The sequence below is a fragment of the Lagenorhynchus albirostris genome, chromosome 8 (genome assembly GCF_949774975.1).
Source record: "Lagenorhynchus albirostris chromosome 8, mLagAlb1.1, whole genome shotgun sequence".
NCBI classification, from domain to species: Eukaryota; Metazoa; Chordata; class Mammalia; order Artiodactyla; family Delphinidae; genus Lagenorhynchus; species Lagenorhynchus albirostris.
This window is the reverse complement of record NC_083102.1, coordinates 6,415,412-6,434,682: the sequence shown is the minus strand read 5'-3', so window position 1 is coordinate 6,434,682 and position 19,271 is coordinate 6,415,412. Positions and strand designations below refer to the sequence as shown.

The window sequence follows — 19,271 nt, the reverse complement described above, 5'->3', positions numbered from 1 at the left end:
CAATGTTACATGTGTGGTTGTTTTATTTTTTAGCACAATAAAATAAAATAAGGTCTTTTTCTGTGTTTCACTTCCTTCTCTAGAAGGAATCTTTGAACGCTTACGGCTCACAATAGGGTTTCGTTTTATGAACTCTTGGAAAGCATCAACGTTCTAGCATTTCAAATGTTTGTCTAGCTCCGGGAAAGAACACTTTCTCCTGGGAAGCAGCGTTTGTCCGAGGCCCCGAGTTTATCCGGAGGGGGCGTTCGGGGAGAGCCCTCTGGAAGGCAGGAGAGGAGCTGTTACAGGAAGCTGTACGGGCTGCTGCAGGGCAGACGGAGGGCGAGGAGTTGGTGGGAGAAGGTAAACTATGTCTTTCGGTTTTCACCCCAATCTCGGGAAAGGGCAGGGCTGAGCGGTGAGGGCTGGGACCTGCTGGGGCAGAAACACCTGCTCCGGGCTCCGGGCCCTCCCCCCACCCCCAGCTCGCGCAAAGCCTTGAAAGGCCCCCGATTGTTTTCCGCACGGCCGCCTGTGTCGGCACAGCGATCCTTCTCGAGGGACACTTCCGAAGCTCGGCTGGGGCTCAGCCCGGGTCCCCTCAGCCCCAGCGGAGCCTCCGCCCTCCACCTCCCACCAGCCCTTGAACGCGCCGGGTAGCTGGGCGCGGTCCCTTCCTGGCTCAGACGGCCGTGACCCAGACGTTCTCGCCCTGTGATCTGTCATCACTTCTGAACTTCCCCTCCGACTGCATTGGACACCTATTTCTAAAAACCTCTTCCTCCTCAGAAACACTGTGTCAGGAAGATCCTGACCCTGCGAAGCTGGTCCAGACCCTGCTTTCCTCTCCCCGCGCCGCTGCTCCATCCTCTGAGGGGATAGAGTAGCCGCTTCACCCAGCCGAGCGATGCAGAGATGGAGGCACGCGGAACCTGGAGGTTCTGAGACGGTGACAGCTCAGGGGACAGGACCGAGGTACGTGTGTGCGTGGTGGCGGTTTCTGTGCTGGACACGTGAACATGAGGATGGGAAAGGCGGCCGACGCAGGGAGGGGAGACAGCCACCTGGAAGGCTTGATTTCAGGGGCTCTGGGGTGTTCTTCCCGCCCCTTCGCAGGTCTCCCCAGCCTGGGGGGGAGCACAGAGGTCACCCCCCCTCCCCGGGGAGTCGTGTCTGTGCGCAGCCTTCCTAGGAAGAGGCGGGTCTGGGAGGGGGCTGCTCGCCCCACCCAGGGCTGAGACGAAGGCCTGGAAGAAAAAGGGGGGTAGGTCCGCTCCTCCGGCATCCCCTGACTTCACGACTGTGACACAAAGCAAACTCCCCCCCTCACCCCGGGGAAGTCAGCAGGAGCTGCCTGCCTCCTTGAGCAGAAGCGGGCAGGGAAGCTGGCCGTTTGGACACTGATTTTCCACATTCACTCTCGCGATATTTCCCAACCCTTGCACCATCAGGATTCCATTAACTGATCATTGAAAGTGGTCAGTGTTTGCCAAAAACACTCTTTCTGATTTTATCTAAATTTAAGCCTCCTGGGCTTTCACCCATGAACTCTCTTCCTTCCTCCTGCCGGGCTGGGACTGAGTTCTCTCCAGGCCGAGCTCCGGAAGCTTCTCTGACCACCTTTTTCTGTGCACCTGAACTGCCCCTGACGTGGGACGAATCCCTACATCACTGGAAGCTTTGCTTGGCTGCCTGAAGCCTCGTCCCGCTTGGGCTCTATCCTGGGAAGAAGGTGGAGGCTGCTTTAGAGTTTCACAAGAGTTCTGGAGAAAGCTTTCTTTCTTTCATTTTTTGAAGTTTTTAAAAAATTCTTGAATTTTATTTTATTTATTTTTTTATACAGCAGGTTCTTATTAGTTACCTATTTTATACGTATTAGTGTATATATGTCAATCCCAATCTCCCAATTCATCCCACCACCACACCCTTCCCCGCTTTGTGTCCATACATTCGTTCTCTACATCTGTGTCTCTATTTCTGCCCTGCAAACCGGTTCATCTGTGCCATTTTTCTAGATTCCACATATATGCGTTAATATACGATATTTGTTTTTCTCTTTCTGACTTACTTCACTCTGGATGACAGTCTCTAGGTCCATCCACGTCTCTACAAATGACCCAATTTCATTCCTTTTTATGGCTGAGTAATATTCCATTGTATATATGTACCACATCTTCTTTATCCGTTCGTCTGTCGATGGGCATTTAGGTTGCATCCATGACCTGGCTATTGAAAATAGTGCTTCAATGAACATTGGGGTGCATGTCTTTTTGAATTATGGTCTTCTCTGTGTATATGCCCAGTAGTGGGATTGCTATGTCATATGGTAATTTTTTTTTTTTTTTTTTGCGGTACACGGGCCTCTCACTGCTGTGGCCTTTCCCGTTGCGGAGCACAGGCTCTGGACGTGCAGTCTCAGCGGCCATGGCTCACGGGCCCAGCCGCTCCGCGGCACGTGGGATCTTCCCGGACCGGGGCACGAACCCGTGTCCCCTGCATCAGCAGGCGGACTCTCAACCACTGCGCCACCAGGGAAGCCCAGAAGGTACTTTCTTGTTGTTCCTCTATCCACTCTGTTTTTGAGTTGAACGTTGTTGTGTTGCTTTTTGTCCCAACAGAACCAGTGGAAACCTGTGTCAGGAGAGAGAGCCAGAGCCAGACTGCTCCATGTCGGAACTGAGGCTTCTTCTTTTAGGGAAACATGGCGCAGGGAAAAGTGCCACAGGAAACACCATTCTGGGCAAAGCTGTGTTCAAGTCCAGGTTCAGTGAGCAGATGGTGACTAAAACGTGCCAGAGAGAGAGTGGGGCCACGCAGGGGAGGGAGGTTGTGGTCATCGACACCCCTGACCTTTTCTCCTCAATAGCTTGTGCCAATGACAAGGGAGGCTACATTGAACGCTGCCTGGAGCTCTCAGCTCCCAGCCTCGACGCCTTGCTTCTGGTAATTCCCATCGGCCATTATAAGGAGGAGGACAGAGAAATAATCAAGGGCATCCAGAAGGTGTTTGGAGCTAAAGCCAGGAAGCACGTCATTATAGTCTTTACTTGGAAGGACGATTTGATGGATGGCTTGCTGGAAGAGTACATTGAAAGTGACGAGTCTGTTAGGGACTTGGTTCAAAACTGTGGCGGCCGATACTGCGCTTTCAACAACAAGGCAAGTGAGAATGAGCGGGACGCCCAGGTGAAGGACCTCCTCTGCAAGGTCCAGTGTTTGGTGGATGAGAACCAAGGACCATACTGGGTGAACTTCAGAAATGAAGACAGTGGATTCCAGGTGAGGATTCTTGTGAAGGTCTCCAAGGGTCTCTGTTGTTAGAGCTAGCGGGATAAAGGCACAAATAAGTGAAATGTTGCAGAGGCTCTGTTTAAAGGGATATTTATCTGTAAACTGGAAAGATGAGGCTACTTTGAGTATTATACTTTATTGGCAAATTAATGGATATGTTTAAGAGCTTATCTGACTTTACCTCTCATAGTATCAGACACATAAATGACTCATTAGACCCTCTCTTCCCTTGGCTTCAGTAAAACTATCCTCTTCTTGTTTCTTCGTCCTCACTTGCTACTCCAGAGAGTGCTGAGTCCTCCTCTAATGACCCGACAGCTGGCATCTTCAGGGCTTTGTTCTCGCCCTTCCTCCCTTCTCTATACTTGTGTCCTCAGGTGATTCCACATTTTTACAGCTTTGAGCTTCATCTGTTGCGAACAGTTTCCAAATTAGTAACTCCAGTCCAGGTCTTTCCTCTTGAGTTCTGACTCCTTTGTCCATCCAATTGCTATCTGACATCGCTCTCTTAAAGAATCTCAGGGTTAACACGTCCAGACTTTTGTTTTTCCCTCTTGAATCTCTGAGACTTCAGTTTTCCTCTCAGCTCTGTCAATGGCTGTCCTGCCCATCATGCTGTTCAAACCTAAGCCCAGATGTCAGTTTTGATACCACGGCCAGCTTGCATCTGACTTCCAGGAGGTCATCGTCTTGTGTGATTAAGGCACCTGGAATCCGCCTGCTTCTCTCTGTCTCCACTACCACCATCTGGTCCAGGGCAACCTCTTTTCTTGCCGGTACTATTTTACACATATTTGCATAACAATTTTCCCCTCACTTATTCTTGTGCCTTACCCTCCCCACCCCCATCCATTTCACACACGATAGCCAGATTGATATTTTAGTTGATTTTAAAACTTCTGATTTCATGCCAATTTAAATGTTGGGAGTGAGGCTTCCCCAGGCAGGTGAAGGGGATGTTAATTATGTGTTTAGCTCTTCATCCTTCATTGTCTCCATTTGCCCATGTGGATGGGGAACGTTCCAAATTTTACTGGATCTCACGTTTGAAGAAGCTTCATCTCTATACGGGGGGTGCAGTAAGGGAAGAAGACATTGGAGATACATGGGGAGCTTGATTTCCAATCTCCTCTCTTCCCCTGTCCCTCAAATGCACCGCACATCCACCACTTGACTAGTTTCTTCTTCCAGGGAGTCCAGAAGCTTTTATTAAGCGTCTGGATTTTCTCCAGGAATAGCAGGAACTCTGGGAGACACTGGAAAGAATTACTGTTACTATTGGCAGCTGCGGAGAAGTAAAGTTAGAAAGCGCTTCAGGAACAATGCCTGGGTTAGATGGCATTTGTGGGGCTCCTCTGAGTGAGAACAAAACCCACCTTCTTACTCCTGGGAAATCCGTTGCAGCAGCAGCGGGGTCTCAAGGTCAGCTTCATCATGGACAGGACTACACATGCCAGCAGTGACCATGACCATGACCATGACCATGACGTTCATTTGACCACATCCTAATCATCGAATTACTCTGAATTATATACTTGTGTCTCCGTTCCTTTACTTTGTGAAAAGCTGAGATTTTAGGTCTGTGTGCATCATATTCCTCTTTATTTTCTTTCTAGGATTGTGTGAATGAAGCTACGTCTCAGAGGGAGAACCGTCCACATGGTAAGATAATTCTTAAAAAAATGTTAAGCTCGTATCTGTATTCTTTTGAATGCATCATGCATCAAAATGAAGTGGAAAAATTATCTAGATAAGTCAGAACAAAAATGCACCCTGGAGCCCTGGCTCAGGTTGGTGCCCACAGTCTGTCTCCCAGGGAACTGCTAACACTTGTGAGTAGGTGCGGCACCCGTGCGGGTGTCCCCAGCCTTCCCTGAAATGTTACAGAGCTGGGCTTGTCTCTTGCAGCTTCTTTCCTGACTCAGCCTCTTCTCCCCAGCCTGGGACCCAGCACTACCCAATTTTGGACTCCTATCGGGAGGCAGAAATCACTTCTTCATGGATAACACTAAACAGAATAACACCTGCAGAGTTCAGTGATGGAGCTCAGTATCTGTGTGACGACTGCTGTTAATGGTTCCTCGTGCACACTGCACACGTCAATACACGTAGATCTACCTTGTTCTGTTCGGTGGACGTAATGTGGTCCATGGTATGCGCATACGTGACAGATTCACCCATCTCTTTGTTGTTGGACTTTCGGGTTATTTCTGGGCCAGCTCTGTGCAAGAACTGAATATTTCGTAGTGAATAAGGTAGATGAGATCTCTGTCCTTGTAGGACTTCCCAAAATAATAATTAAAATTTTAATGATAATTATTGCAACTGACATTATATGCTGGGATATATATATATATATAGAATATAAATTATTCAATCCTAGTAGCATATAATATATAATCCCCATAACCTCACAATATAGCCCTTAATAACAATCCTATAAAGATGGTGTTATTTTCGGTTTACAGTTGAGTAAATTTAGCCAGAAACACGTGAACTTAGACAGCAGTAGGGAGTTAAAATTCTGTGGATGCCCGTCAGCCAAGACCCCCAGGAATATTCCTGTTACTGAACAAAACTGGGTGGAATGACTTGTGGCAGTGAAGGACTATAGCACATCATGGGGACCAAGGAGCATCTCAGAATGAGGGTGTTGGCAAAGACTTTTTATAGGATGTGGGCTTGTGTGAAGTGATTTGGGGGGAAGTAGAAACCCTCCCAAGGCAGCATAACACGGACATGGTGTCACTAGCATTTCAGCTGCTTTCTTTAAATGCTGTGTTCTTTCCCCTTCCCAGACTTGGGGCTCAGACGCTGAGTATCATCCGCTCTGATAGCGCCCTGGGTGATACAGACTCGGTGACTATCCTCGTAACTGTGGGCTCTGCCATGTGCCCAGTGGGTCTGGTATTGACTTGGGATCATGGGAGAAGTGGTGGGGACAGTGTACGTGTGGAGAGACAGTTTTGTGCTGCAGGTTATTACAGTAATTTACTGAGGTATAATTTACATTGAGTGAGATGCACAAATCTTACGTGTACAACTCAAGGGTTGTTTACGTATCTACACATATGTGACGTCATCTAGATAAAGATAGGGGGCATTTCCATCACCTTAGAAGTTCTTACTGTCCCTCTCCAAAGGGAACTGCTCTCCAGGCTGCTATCAACATGGATTAATTTTGTGTGTTCTTCAACCTCAGATAATGACATCATTGTAGCATGTGGTTTTGTGTCTGGGTCCTTTCACTTAGCATGTTTTGGCGATCCATCCAGGCTGCATGTCAGTACATCACTTTTTTGTTAACTTGCCGAGTTGTATTCTATTTTATGAACATACCCCTGAGATGCATTTTTTTATTTAAGTTTTAAAAAATTGAATTATTATTTTTTTATTTGGATTGGCCGCCCTTCACGGCATGTGGGACTCCCGGTTCCCTGACCGGGGATCGAACCCGTGCCCCCCTGCAGTGGAAGCACAGAGTCCCAACCACTGGACCACCGGGGAAGCCCCCCACTACGATGCATTTTAAACTCATTCTCCCCAGTTCTGCCTTAGCCCATGAGCTTCACACCCCAGTAGTTAACTTCTGCAGCAAAATAAGAGAGATCCTGACGCTCATGACCAGTGAAGGCCAAGTTCAACATTTTCATGTTCCTGGGAAATCTGAAGCCCTTTACACCTCTCTTAAGTTGTTCATGGCCCTTTTCATGGCTTTCACTTTGATGGGTAGCTTCTGACTGGGTCTAGAGTTCTACTGGTTCAGAGGACCACTGCCATTCTCTATAAAATCTGACAAGAGATTTCTAAAATCTCAAAAGAGATATATGAGAAATCCTAAAACCCATCCACATCTCTGTATTCAAATGTAAGAAGAGACTCTGAATCTGTCCTTTTGTCCCAGGGCCAGGGGCGGAGCATCACCAAGCTACAGGATGTGAGCCGAACCATGAGCCGTCAGCACTGAAGGTCCTGCTCGTGGGGAAGCATGGTGTGGGAAAAAGCACAGCCGGAAACAGCCTTCTGGGGAGGCGGGTCTTTGAGACCCAATACAGCGAAAAGCCAGTAACCCAGAGGTGTAAGTCCGAGAGCAGAACCTGGAGAGGGAGGAAAGTTTTGATCATTGACACTCCAGACCTCTCATCTGCAAAGGATGTTGAACAAGACCTTTGGAACAACACCTTTCCAGGTCCCCATGCCTTCCTGCTGGTGACCCCAGTGGGCTCTTTCAATGAGAGAGATCTCATGGTGCTGAGTACCATCCGCAGAATTTTTGGAGATAACGTCACTCAGTACATGATTGTTCTCCTCACCAGGAAAGAAGATCTAGGGAATCAGGATCTAGATACGTTCTTAAAAATCAGAGCTGAAAAGCTCTACGAGCTCATCGAGGAATGTAAACACCGACGCAGCATCTTCAACTATAGAGCAACGGGAGAACAGGAACAGTGCCAGGTGGACGAGCTCCTGCAAAACATTGTGAGCGTGGTGCAGCAGCATGGGGGCAAGCCGTGCACCTTCAGGGGGAAAGGTAAACACTGTCTAGAAAACCTTTTCTGCATACTTAAAAACAGATATAAATGTGCAGGAACTTTGTTTTCTGAAGGGCATCGCGGAGGTCCAAAGGACAGGTCTCTTCTGTTAGCCGACTCTTTCTCCTTTCTGTCTCAAATTTTACTAAATGTATGTACCTGTGCGTGCACTGTCCTGACCTGGTCTATAATTTTCTCCTGACTTTTCTCCCATCTCTTCAACTGGGTGGTGAGCATCTTGAGGGAAGGAGTTGGCCTTTTCCGGTCTCGTCTTCCCCACAGCGTATCTGTTGCCCAGGGCTTAGCACTCAGTGCTGGTGCTGAGACAGTCCTGGTTCCTTGGTTTTACCCTTCCCTTCTTCCTCCCCTTCCCCCACCCCCCGCCTCTTCCTTTCCTCCCTGCCCTCCGCCTTTCTTGACCTGTTTGTTTACTCTCTTGGTCCTTTACTCTTCCCTCTGTTGGAGAAGGGGGGCTGTTTTGACCGGACAAGGACAGGGAGCCTGAATCCTCATGATGGTCATGCCCCACATGGCACTAGGTGGGCTTTATTAGTCCAGCCACACTGCCTTACCTACTGCTTAAGCAGAAGCCCCCTTGTAGTCCACTCAGTGCTACAAATTCTATTGACCTGAGCTGAGATTCTTCCCATTCTACTCATCCCGTTCTCTTCTGCTTCAAAGATCCTCACCTGGGAAGAACATCAGACCAAAAGGGGCATATCTGTTTGTTGTGCCCTTTCACATTCTTAATGGGGAGCCAGGTGCTGGGCAGCCTCCTAAAAGCACAGACATGTGGGAAAATCGGGAGGGGCTGTGTGGAGGAAGCACGATTTGAAACAGGCTTTGGAGAATGGGTAGAGTTTGCATGGCTGAGTACAGCGCTCCGGAGAGTACACTAGCAACTGGAAGCAAGGAGGCGGAACTGAGCGTCTACTTGTGAGAGGACAAAGGGGCGTGGTCTTGATGGAGATGAGGGCTCACACCTCTGGATGTGGGATGGGGAGTTTAGACCAGATTGCAGAGGGGGTGAGAACCACACTGTCCGAGGGCATGGAAGAGGGACTTAATCTATTTTTAAATCCTGTATGTTTAACTATGAGATTGTGGGTTCAGGATAAGCAATTGAGTAATTTCTCCCAGAAGGAAGAACGTGGGATGGGCTTTCCTCTCTCTTTGTTTTGAGGCAGATATCAGTAACTTGGTAAAAACTCACAATCGAGAACTGTGAGACCTGAACGGAAGAGAGAGATCACAGTACAAGTGCAAAGTCATAAGGAAAACCCCAGTAATACAAATTGCAAGATCTTTCTGCATCTATCATCTCATTTATAGGGAAATTTTTTTTTTTTTTTTTTTGCGGTACGCGGGCCTCTCACTGTTGTGGCCTCTCCCGTTGCGGAGCACAGGCTCCGGACGCGCAGGCTCAGCGGCCATGGCTCACGGGCCCAGCCGCTCCGCGGCACGTGGGATCTTCCCGGACCGGGGCACGAACCCGCGTCCCCTGCATCGGCAGGCGGACTCTCAGCCACTGCGCCACCAGGCAAGCCCCAGACTGTGTAATTGTGACAGGCTGTGCCAGTGCTTGGGGGTGGAGCTTTCCGAGCGTCCTCTGCTGTAATTAATGGCAGGAGTCTTGAGATGAAAGTTGTAGCCAGATCAGCCCATGGTCACGAATCTTTCCTGCTTTCTCTTCTGCAGAGTCCCTGCGCATTATCCTCGTGGGGAGGAGCGGAACTGGGAAGAGCGCCAGTGGGAACACCATCCTCGGGAGGCCGGAGTTCCTATCTCAGCTGGGAGCACAGCTGGTCACCAAGACATGCCAGAGCGGCTGGAGGGTGTGGGATGGGCAGGATGTTGTGGTTGTGGACACTCCCCTGCCCTGCCTGGTGTCTGGAGCTGAAGGGGATCCATCCCAGGTCGATGAGCAGGTCAAACGCTGTTTGTCCTACTATAAAGAAGGGAGTACGGTTCTGGTCCTGGTATTACAGCTAGGACGGATCACACGAGAGGACAAAAAGGCAGTGGCGGAATTAAAGACCATCTTTGGAGAGGAAGTTATGAAATACATGATTGTGCTGTTTACCCGGAAGGAAGACTTAGGGACTGGGAAGCTTGAAGATTATGTCAAAAACACAAATAACAGATATCTTAGGGACATAACTGAAAAATGTAAGGGGAGATATTGTGCTTTTAATAACAGAGAAACTGGCCAAGCCAGGGAAGAGCAGGCAAGAGAGCTTTTGTCAGAGGTTACTAACCTGATAAAGTGCCGTGGAGAGCATGAATATCGCCATCCATGGGGGAATGTAGGCAAAACAATGAAAAATTTTCAGCCCCTAAAATTACTGAATAATTTAAAAAGTACATTACTATAAAATTACTAAATAACTTAAAGGGTAAGTTAGTGTAGGAAGCCCCACATTACTAAATAATTTAAAAGGTAAGTTGCTATAGCAAGCTGAAATGCCTGAGGTCTCTTTAAGTTAGAGATACCCTCAGGCTACAAGCATGGCGGGCGGTGGGGGGTGGGGGTGGGGGTGGGGGTGGGGGGGTGGGGGGCAATGGTAGGACTGGTGGGATGGGAAGAGGGTCCATGACTTTGAGGGCTTGAGAGGTGAATGCATATCACACTGTGGTGCTTCAGCTCTTTGTAGGTAAATAAATTGTCAGGCTGGGGCTGGTAGTAGGGGATAATAAAGGAGAAAGAAAAAATAAGGTGGGAAAATCTGAGCAAGGGCTTCAGAGATTAATTAGGCTGATATTAAGGATCAGAATCAAGTCACAAGAATCACTTCGTCTGTGTAGACAGATCAGAGTCAGGACAGACACTGGGACTGAGGCCAAGGCCAGCCTGGGGTCAGAATACAGAGAGTCACACAAGAACCAGAGGATTTAGATACATGAAGGTAAGACAATGTCCAGTCAACTCCTGGGTGTGGCAGAATGGAGAAGCTGGACTCCTGTGGGCCTCTCTGATGCCCAGCACTGCTTGCCAGGTGCCCTGAGCTCTCCATCTCCACCGCGGCAGCACTCAGGGCCTTCCTTTCTTCACATGATGGCTACTCCTTACTTCTTTCCCCAGTCCAAGCTGGAATGGAAAGTGGGACCTAGTCTACCTTCCTTTGCTGTCCCTGAGGAAATGAACAGGAGTCTGTGAAGTATCAAAAGATTTTATTGCCAATCATTCACAGTGAAATAGACTAGAACAAAAATTAGAAGCATGGTAAAATTGCCAAGATTAGACGATCTTGCAAAAATTTAAAATTCTAAGTAAAATTCTAGATTTCCTCTAGAAAAAGTTATTGAGAACTCCTTTATACTTCTCTCTCTCTTTCCCTTTCTTTTTCCCTCTCTACCCCACCCTCCTTGTCCCTGAGGCTTAGGAATTAGGTTAAAACTCAAAGAGGGGCTTCCCTGGTGGTGCAGTGGTTGGGAGTCTGCCTGCCGATGCAGGGGACACGGATTCGTGCCCCAGCCCAGGAGGATCCCACATGCTGCAGGGCGGCTGGGCCCGTGAGCCATGGCCGCTGGGCCTGCGTGTCTGGAGCCTGTGTTCCGCAACGGGAGAGGCCGCAACAGTGAGAGGCCCGCGTACCGCTAAAAAAAAAAACCCAAAAAATCCCCAAAAACTCCAAGAGGTCAAATAATAATGGCTTAAACACATTAGGGGTTTATAGTGTCTTACATTAAGAAGTCCAGGAGTAGGCAGTCTGAGACCAGTGTGGCATCAACGTTCCAGCTTCCTTCTGCCTTTCTGCCCCCACCCATCGGCATGCAGCCTCCATACTTAAGGTTGCTTCTTACGGTTCCAAGATGGTGGTGTCCTACTCACGGCTAAGCAGGTTATATTGAGAGCTGCCTGGTGTGGGTGACATATGAGAACTATGGAGTCTTCTCCCAGTTAGATGTAAGGTCAGATGTTTTCAATATTAACCGCTTTACACATGCTTTGAGGACATGATCTATGTCATCATCTGCTTTTTAAAAATTTCAAAGTATCAGGTTACCTCAAGATTAACCCATTTATAAGAGCATGGACTGTCACCATTAATACTTTTGTACTCTGCATAACCCTTAATATGACAGATTCTGGTAAGTGTGTATAAATATATTCAGTTGAGTGAAATAATAAAGATGAATTATATTATGAATTCACCTCCTCCTTCTGATTTCTATTTTTCTGACTTGGGGGAAGAGCATGCTTCCATGGAGAGGAAATGAAAATGTTTAAATCCCTTGACTCTGGTGAAGTTTTTGCATCTTTGATGCCTGAAGACCTTTAAACTGGGTGACAGTCACTTCGCTAGGGCTCTGCCAGTTCAGGAATCTTCTACTCTGAGCATGTCATTACAGCAAGGACAAACAGATGTAACCAGTGTTAGAGCCAGGTACCTGGGAAGAATGAAGTCTAGAAGACATTCTGTGCCTCTTCCCAGAGCTTCCCTTCAGCTTGAAGGCAGGAACAAATCCCAGAGTGCTACCCATGATTGAGCAGGTGACACTGGACCTGCATGAGGTGGGGAATGTGTGGGCTGAGCAATGTGATGTACATTGCCAGAGGAGAGAAGAAAGAGGCAGGAGGAATATTGGAAGAAATAATGGCTGTGAACTTCCAAAATTTGATGAAAACCATTAATGTACACATCTAAGAAACTCAATGAACTTTAAGTAGGATAAATTCAAAATTCAAAGAGACCCACACCCATTATAATCAAACTACAAAAGACAAAGAATCTTAAAAACAGCAAGAGAGAAGTGACTCATAACATACAAGGGATCCTCAACAAGATTAACATCTGATTTCTCATCAGAAACCATAGAAGCCAGTGGTCCATAGGATGGCATATTCAAAATGCTGAAAGAAAAGACTATCAACCCTACATTCTTTATCTAGCAAAACTGTTCTTCAAAAATTAAGAAGAAATTTAAAACATCCCCAGATAAAGAGAAGTGGAAAGAATTTATTACTTGCAGAGCTACCCTACAATATAAGATCCTGAGAAAAAAGAACAAAGCTGGAGGTATCACGTTTCCTGACTTCAGACTATACTGCAAAGCCGCAGTAACCAAAACAGTATGGTACTGGCACAAAAACAGACACATAGATCAATGGAACAGATGAGAGGGCCAAAAAATAAACCCACGCACATATGGTCAATTAATCCACAACAAAAGAGGCAAGAATATCCAATGGGGAAAAAGCAGTCTCTTCAATAAGTGGCATTGGGAAAACTGGACAGTTACATGTAAAAGAATGAAATTAGAACATTTTCTCAAACTGTATACAAAAACAAACTGAAAATGGATGAAGTGTCTAAATGTAGTACAGGAAACCATAAAAATTGTAGAAGAAAACACAGGCAGGACACTCTGACATAGTCTTAGTAATATTTTTTTGGATCTGTCTCCTCAGGCAAGGGAAACAAAGCAAAAATAAATGAACGGGGCCTAATTAAACTTAAAAACTTTTGCACAGCTAAGGAAACCATCGACAAAACAAAAAGACAACTTACTTAATGGGAGAAGATATTTGTAAATGATGTGCCTGATAAGGGGTTATTACTCAAAATACATAAAGAAATCATACAACTCAATATAGAAAAAAAACCCATGGGCTTCCCTGGTGGCGCAGTGGTTGAGAGTCTGCCTGCCGATGCAGGGGACACGGGTCCGTGCCCCGGTCCGGGAAGATCCCACATGCCGCGGAGCGGCTGGGCCCGTGAGCCATGGCCGCTGAGCCTGTGCGTCCCGGGTCTGTGCTCCGCAAGGGGAGAGGCCACAACAGTGAGAGGCCCGCGTACAGCAAAAAAAAAAAAAACCTTACTCCTCATCCTTCCCACATTATATTGAAAGGTTGGAAAAATCAATTGAACAAACATTGAAACATTTCCCGTGTATTCAGAATATTAAATAAACTAAGATGAACATCAAATGTGGGCCAAAGAATATTTGAGGTACTCCATGAGGTTTAACAAGAAGATATATTTGTACTTATTTCTGGTATCCAACTTGTTTTCTATGAATATTTAAAAGACTCAATTCTAAATCTTCTAGCTCCTGGAGAAGGTCTGTCTCTTTTTGAATTTTCTCCAACTGTTTTTTTTTGTTTTTTTTCTGTTTGCTGCCTGTTGTTTCAAGTTGTTTGATTGCTTTTGAGACAGGCTGGGACCTGAGACCTTCTGCTGGGACCTGAGACCCTTTGCTACAATGCTGCAAACATTGCACCTGGACACACCTCTCCTCAAGCTACAAAATACAAAGAAACTATATAGGACTAAAAATAACTGCGTGCATGCCCAGTTGGGGCAAATTCTGGACCCAAAGGATACAAAGAGACCAAAAAAAGAACAAAACACCAAAAAACCCACAACTGCCACTTTTGAAGAGCCTGGAGCAAAAACAGGGTGTTGGGAGCAAAAGCAGGCCACTGTGCATGCCCCCTGCACTCAACGCCACCAGAGGGGTGGGCAAAACATCTAAGCCACCCCTCTGGCCCGACCCCCAGACACATTCCTACCCTCACCCCACGTAAGAAACAAGCTTGCCCCCCTTCGGGGAGCGAGCAAGCAAGGGAACCTGCTGTCTGTTCCCCCCCTCCCCCCTGCTGCAGCAGGGGCCCCGATAAAGCCTTGCCTGAATTTCTCTTCCGGCCTCTGGTCAATTTCTATTGACTGGGGAAGGTCAAGAACCCTGGTCGGTAACACTTTCAGTTTCTTCTCCAGGTTCCTGCTTTTTCCCCCTCTATCTCAGGGTCTCACGATGTTGACTGAGAGAAGATATTTTGCGATGTGCTTCCTGTTTTGCAGCTTTCGGCCTCATTCTTCTTTATTTTGTAGGGGCTGTTTATGATAATGGCTCGTTATTTTGCCTTTGTGGTTTCATATTCTGGGGTGGTTTCTCATGCAGCTTGAGAAGAGTACTTGTTTGTTTCTTAGAGCTGAATTTCTAAAAGTCATTCCAAGCTCTTCACTGGGTACTTCACTTAGAACTGCTTTGTGAATTACTGATTCCACTGGAAATACTAAGAAAATGTTTGCTAAGAAAGCGGCTGTATTTCTGCATTTGATTACAGGTTGTGCCTATGCAAAACAAAGCTGGTAGAAGGCAGTTACATTGTGCCCCTCCTCATCTGCAGAGTCTGTAAAGTACAGGCCACTGGTTTGAAAATATCTTTCTTTACACCCGGCACCTCCCTTTGTCTCCTTGATTTCCAAACCCATCTAGTACTAATGGCTGTATGAAAGCTTTCACTAGACTGCATTACAAAACCGGTTCCAAAGTGAGATTTACAATCACATAGCAAGTGGCAACAAGCACATTTTTGCTTTGACAAGAGTTTGGCTAGAAGGTCAAACTCATCATAAATGGGGTCATGTTTTGGTAGTTGCTTTACTGCACTTGTTTCATTTGTTGCAGTGTAGAAGGATGTTTGTTATCCACAGTTGGAAACTGTTGTTTTGTCAACATCTGTGCTAGCTATTAGCAGCACAGCAGTAGTTTTACATTCTATAGCTCTGAATTTTTATTGGCTGTAGACACTTTTGTGGCTAAAGTTTCATGATATCCACCAAAGTCAGGTGCAGATTTACTCTAATAAAATAAGGCGTACCCTTATTTTCGGGAACATACACATCCGATTGTACGGTTGAGGTCCTGGGGATAATACAAAAGCATTGATCTTTTTTGCCAACTAAATTTATATGTAATATATAATCTAATATAGTCATAATTTATTTATAACATTTCCAACGTTTTATTATCTTTCAAGGATCTGTGGATTGACAGGAGCTGGTTCTGCTCCATGTGACGTTGGCTGGAGTTGCAGTTATCTGGGATCTCAATGGAGCTGCAATGTACAAGAGGCATCACTCACATGGCTGGTCAGTGATGCCTGGGATGTTACCCTAGGGCCCACATGTGTGTGGTCTTTCATACAGTGTGAGCTTCTCATAGCATGGCAGCTGGGTTCTGAGAGGGACTGTTCAAAGAACAGCTTTCCAAGAACCCCCTAGTCTTTTCAGAGAGAATTGCTTGCACCTCAGTTTCCAAAGGAGAGAAATACGTATTTAAATTCCACTCCCTGGGAAGAGTATTCACTCTTTGTCATAGAATGAGGAGTAATTTAGGGGGAAGAACTTGGGGGAAAGCCTGACATCCACTGAACCAGACATTGGACTAGTGTTTTGAAACCGTGTACAAAAGTCCTTGTCTTTTGAAGCAAAATGCTGACTCAAGAGTGAATGATTGGGAAATGTGAAGATGTAGAGACAATAGCTGTTGGGCTGGGGAACTGGTAACAATTTAGACTATAATGCTGCCACATTGCAGAATCACGGAACTCCCAGTTCCCTGAAAGACATAGATAAAGTCCTGAGACACATTCCTAGGTTGTTTGTACAGGAAGCTGACCCACCAGATGAAAACTGCTGACCACAAGCATATGGACCCCAGACTGGTTGGAACCAGAAGGTTGACGATGCTTGAAACTTCACCTTGATGCCAACCAATCCGAGAATTGTCCATGAGCCGATCACACCTGCTCCTTGAACACTATAACTCCTCACTACCCCCTCCAGGGTGGGTCACACAGTCTTGAGGGCATTAGCCCACTGTGGTCCCCTTTGCCTGGCAAAGCAATAAAAGCTACTCTTTTCTACGTCACCCAAAACCCTGTCTCTGCGTTTCTATTCGGCACGGGTGAACAGAGGCTGAGTTTCTGCAACAGTTTCTTTGCCTCAGATCAGGAAGCAGGCTCCACATCCCCTCTCTTGTGTTCCTGGGTCCCCCTGTGCCCATGTGCAGTCTGCTTGGTGCTCCCTGTTTCCATGCTCTAAGTTGACCAGAGAAGATCTGTTTCTGGCAGACTCAGGTTAGTCTCTCCTCCTCAGGTTTAGTCTTCTGAGTCTCACATGGTCTGGATGTTTGTTAGACCAGCTCTGGTCCAGCCCTCTCCCATTCAGGGAGGTGGTTTGCGAAATGCCATTATGACCTTTGATTCCTGCTGCACTTCTTCACCCCAGCACTAGGGGGCTCTGTACTTTGGATGAAAAGGTGATAGTTGGCCCAGTTGACTCGTCTTTTTTTTTTTTCCAAATCCAAAATGTATTGATTTAATATATTCATCACAAGGGCTCAACCAGAGACTTAAAATTAAAAAGCAGAAACAATGAATTGGGAGATTGGGATTGACATATATACACTAATATGTATAAAATAGATAACTAATGAGAACCTGCTGTATAAAAAATAAATAAAATTCAAAAAAATCATCTCAAAAGACAGCAAAACAAAGCAAAACAACAAAAACAAACAAACAAAAAAAACAGAAACAAAACAAAGATGACACTGTTACCAACCCAGGTCCTTGGACACTTTAATCAATAGAAACTGATAAGAAGCCAGATGAGAAACTCAGGCAAAGTTTTATTGGGACTCGTGCTACAGCAGGAGGGAGTGTGAACAAGAAACAGGTGCCCTTGCTCACTCTCCGAGGAAGGCATGCTAGTCCCTTAAGTGTGGTGAGGGTAGAGGCAGATCAGTGGGTCGGGCTGGAGGGGTGGCTTAGGTGGTCTGCCCTCCCCCTTGGTGATGCTGTGTGCAGGGATCATGCCAGTACCCTACTCAGAAGTGTATCGTATTGTTCATAATTGCCCCGACTTCGACTGCACATGCGTGCAGTTATTTTTACTTCCTTATAGTTTCTTTGTACGCTGTTGCTGCAGTAGCTGTTTGTCCAGGGCCAAGTGCAAGCACTTTGGTAAAGCGTCCCAGGTCCCAACCTATCCTCAACAGCGCTGTTTGTCCAAGGCCAAGTGCAAGCACTTTGGTAAAGCGTCCCAGGTCCCAACCTATCCTCAACAGCACAGTTTCAGATACATAGTCCTATACAGAAATCAAGGAAAGGACAGACCATCTAAGGAAAATATCAAAAAGACAATACAAGGAGAGCAGCCAGACAGCTGGGTCAGGGTTCTTGGCTGGAGACCTGCTTTGAGTAGGTTTCTTGCAGATATTTTTTAAAGGCTGCGGGGTTTTTCCAGAGGTTGCCAGCATATGTTCAAAGGGCTATAGGTGTCAGGTTCTCCTAGCAGACTCTGCATGGAGAGAAGAATGGTCCTGACATCGTACAGGATGGACCACTTGTCCTTCAGGATGTTCAGACAGATGTTACCCTGTGTGTCCCCGATGGGGTGGCAGCAGGGTTTGAGGACCGTCACTGTGGTGGACACATAGCCCCTGGGAAACTCCAGGGAGAGCATGTACCTCAGGTCTTCATATACTGGCCAGCTGTGCCATGGATGGTCCCCACCCATTTGAAAAAGTTGTCTGCTTCAGGGAAGGTAGAAATTCCTCTGTCAGATCAGACATTCTGAGGGTCATCAGCTCCTGCCATAGCCTCTTGCCTCTGGAGGCCCAGGCAGTGCTGCTAGGAAGACAGGAGCTGCAGGGCTGCGGTGCCACTTCTTTGTATGCATGGCTGCGAGTCAAAGCTATGGAGGGACGAAGGGGCTCATTGACGCTCTGAATCTAAACAGTAACATCTGGAATGTGAATAGTAGTTCAAATTTTATTAACACGCTTACTATTTTGTCTTTCTAAGCACGTGAACGTGGGTAAAGTCTGTCTGAGGCACCCATCTGTCCTTAGGGAAGTAAGATATGTTTAGTTACAAGAGAAAAGCAAAGAGAAAAATCAAGGTAACATTCAGATTCAAATATTTAAAAAAATGGTTTTGCACAAAGCCAACGGCATTGCAAGCTAAGGTTTTTCTAAGGCTGTCAGGGGTCATGTTTGGTGGCCTAGGCACTGCAAGAACTTATCAAAATATTTCAGTCTCATTTGTCTTCCTCAAAATGTGCTCTGGGGCTTCCCTGGTGGCGCGGTGGTTGAGAGTCCGCCTGCCGATGCAGGGGACACGGGTTCGTGCCCCGGTCCGGGAAGATCCCACATGCCGCGGAGCGGCTGGGCCCGTGAGCCATGGCCGCTGAGCCTGCGCCTCCGGAGCCTGTGCTCCGCAACGGGAGAGGCCACAACAGTGAGAGGCCCGCGTACCGCAAAAAAAAAAATGTGCTCTGATTTCAACTGTTTACATTATAATATGTTCCTTTCTTAAAAAAATGAATGAACTAAGGAATTAATCCAGCTACCAACTACTTAATTCCTTCCAGTACAAAAATCTTTTAATGATTTCTAGGGTTTCTGATGTTTGTGTTAGACTTAAGGTTTTAATGGGTGATAGTTTCTGAAAAATCCATGTTTTTTTCTTACATTTGTGAGTTAAAATAAAACAGATAGTAAAAGTCTTGAGGTTCAATCTGAGAATCAAATTCCGTATGAATAATCATATGGAGGTATAATAATAACCTCTGGTTATTGGGGCAGCCTGCTCTCATACCTAAAGTTCTAGAGGTCTGCACAACCTTGTTCTTATAGTTAACAATATCGTACTATACACTGAAACCTCTG

At 46.5% G+C, this 19,271-nt stretch overlaps 1 protein-coding gene and 1 pseudogene across 1 annotated transcript; one reads left to right on the top strand and one right to left on the bottom strand.

Annotated features, from left to right (window-relative positions):
* The first annotated feature begins 91 nt into the window (after positions 1-91).
* Positions 92-10,315, top strand: GIMAP8 (GTPase, IMAP family member 8). The gene is made up of 6 exons (XM_060156397.1): positions 92-345; positions 772-957; positions 2,601-3,261; positions 4,890-4,935; positions 7,178-7,804; positions 9,504-10,315. Exons 2-6 carry the CDS (start codon positions 890-892, stop codon positions 10,178-10,180), a joined length of 2,079 nt encoding a protein of 692 aa, XP_060012380.1. The 5' UTR covers positions 92-345; positions 772-889; the 3' UTR covers positions 10,181-10,315.
* A 7,454-nt stretch (positions 10,316-17,769) lies between these two features.
* Positions 17,770-18,185, bottom strand: LOC132524074 (ubiquitin-conjugating enzyme E2 C-like; annotated as a pseudogene).
* Between the last annotated feature and the right edge of the window lie 1,086 nt (positions 18,186-19,271).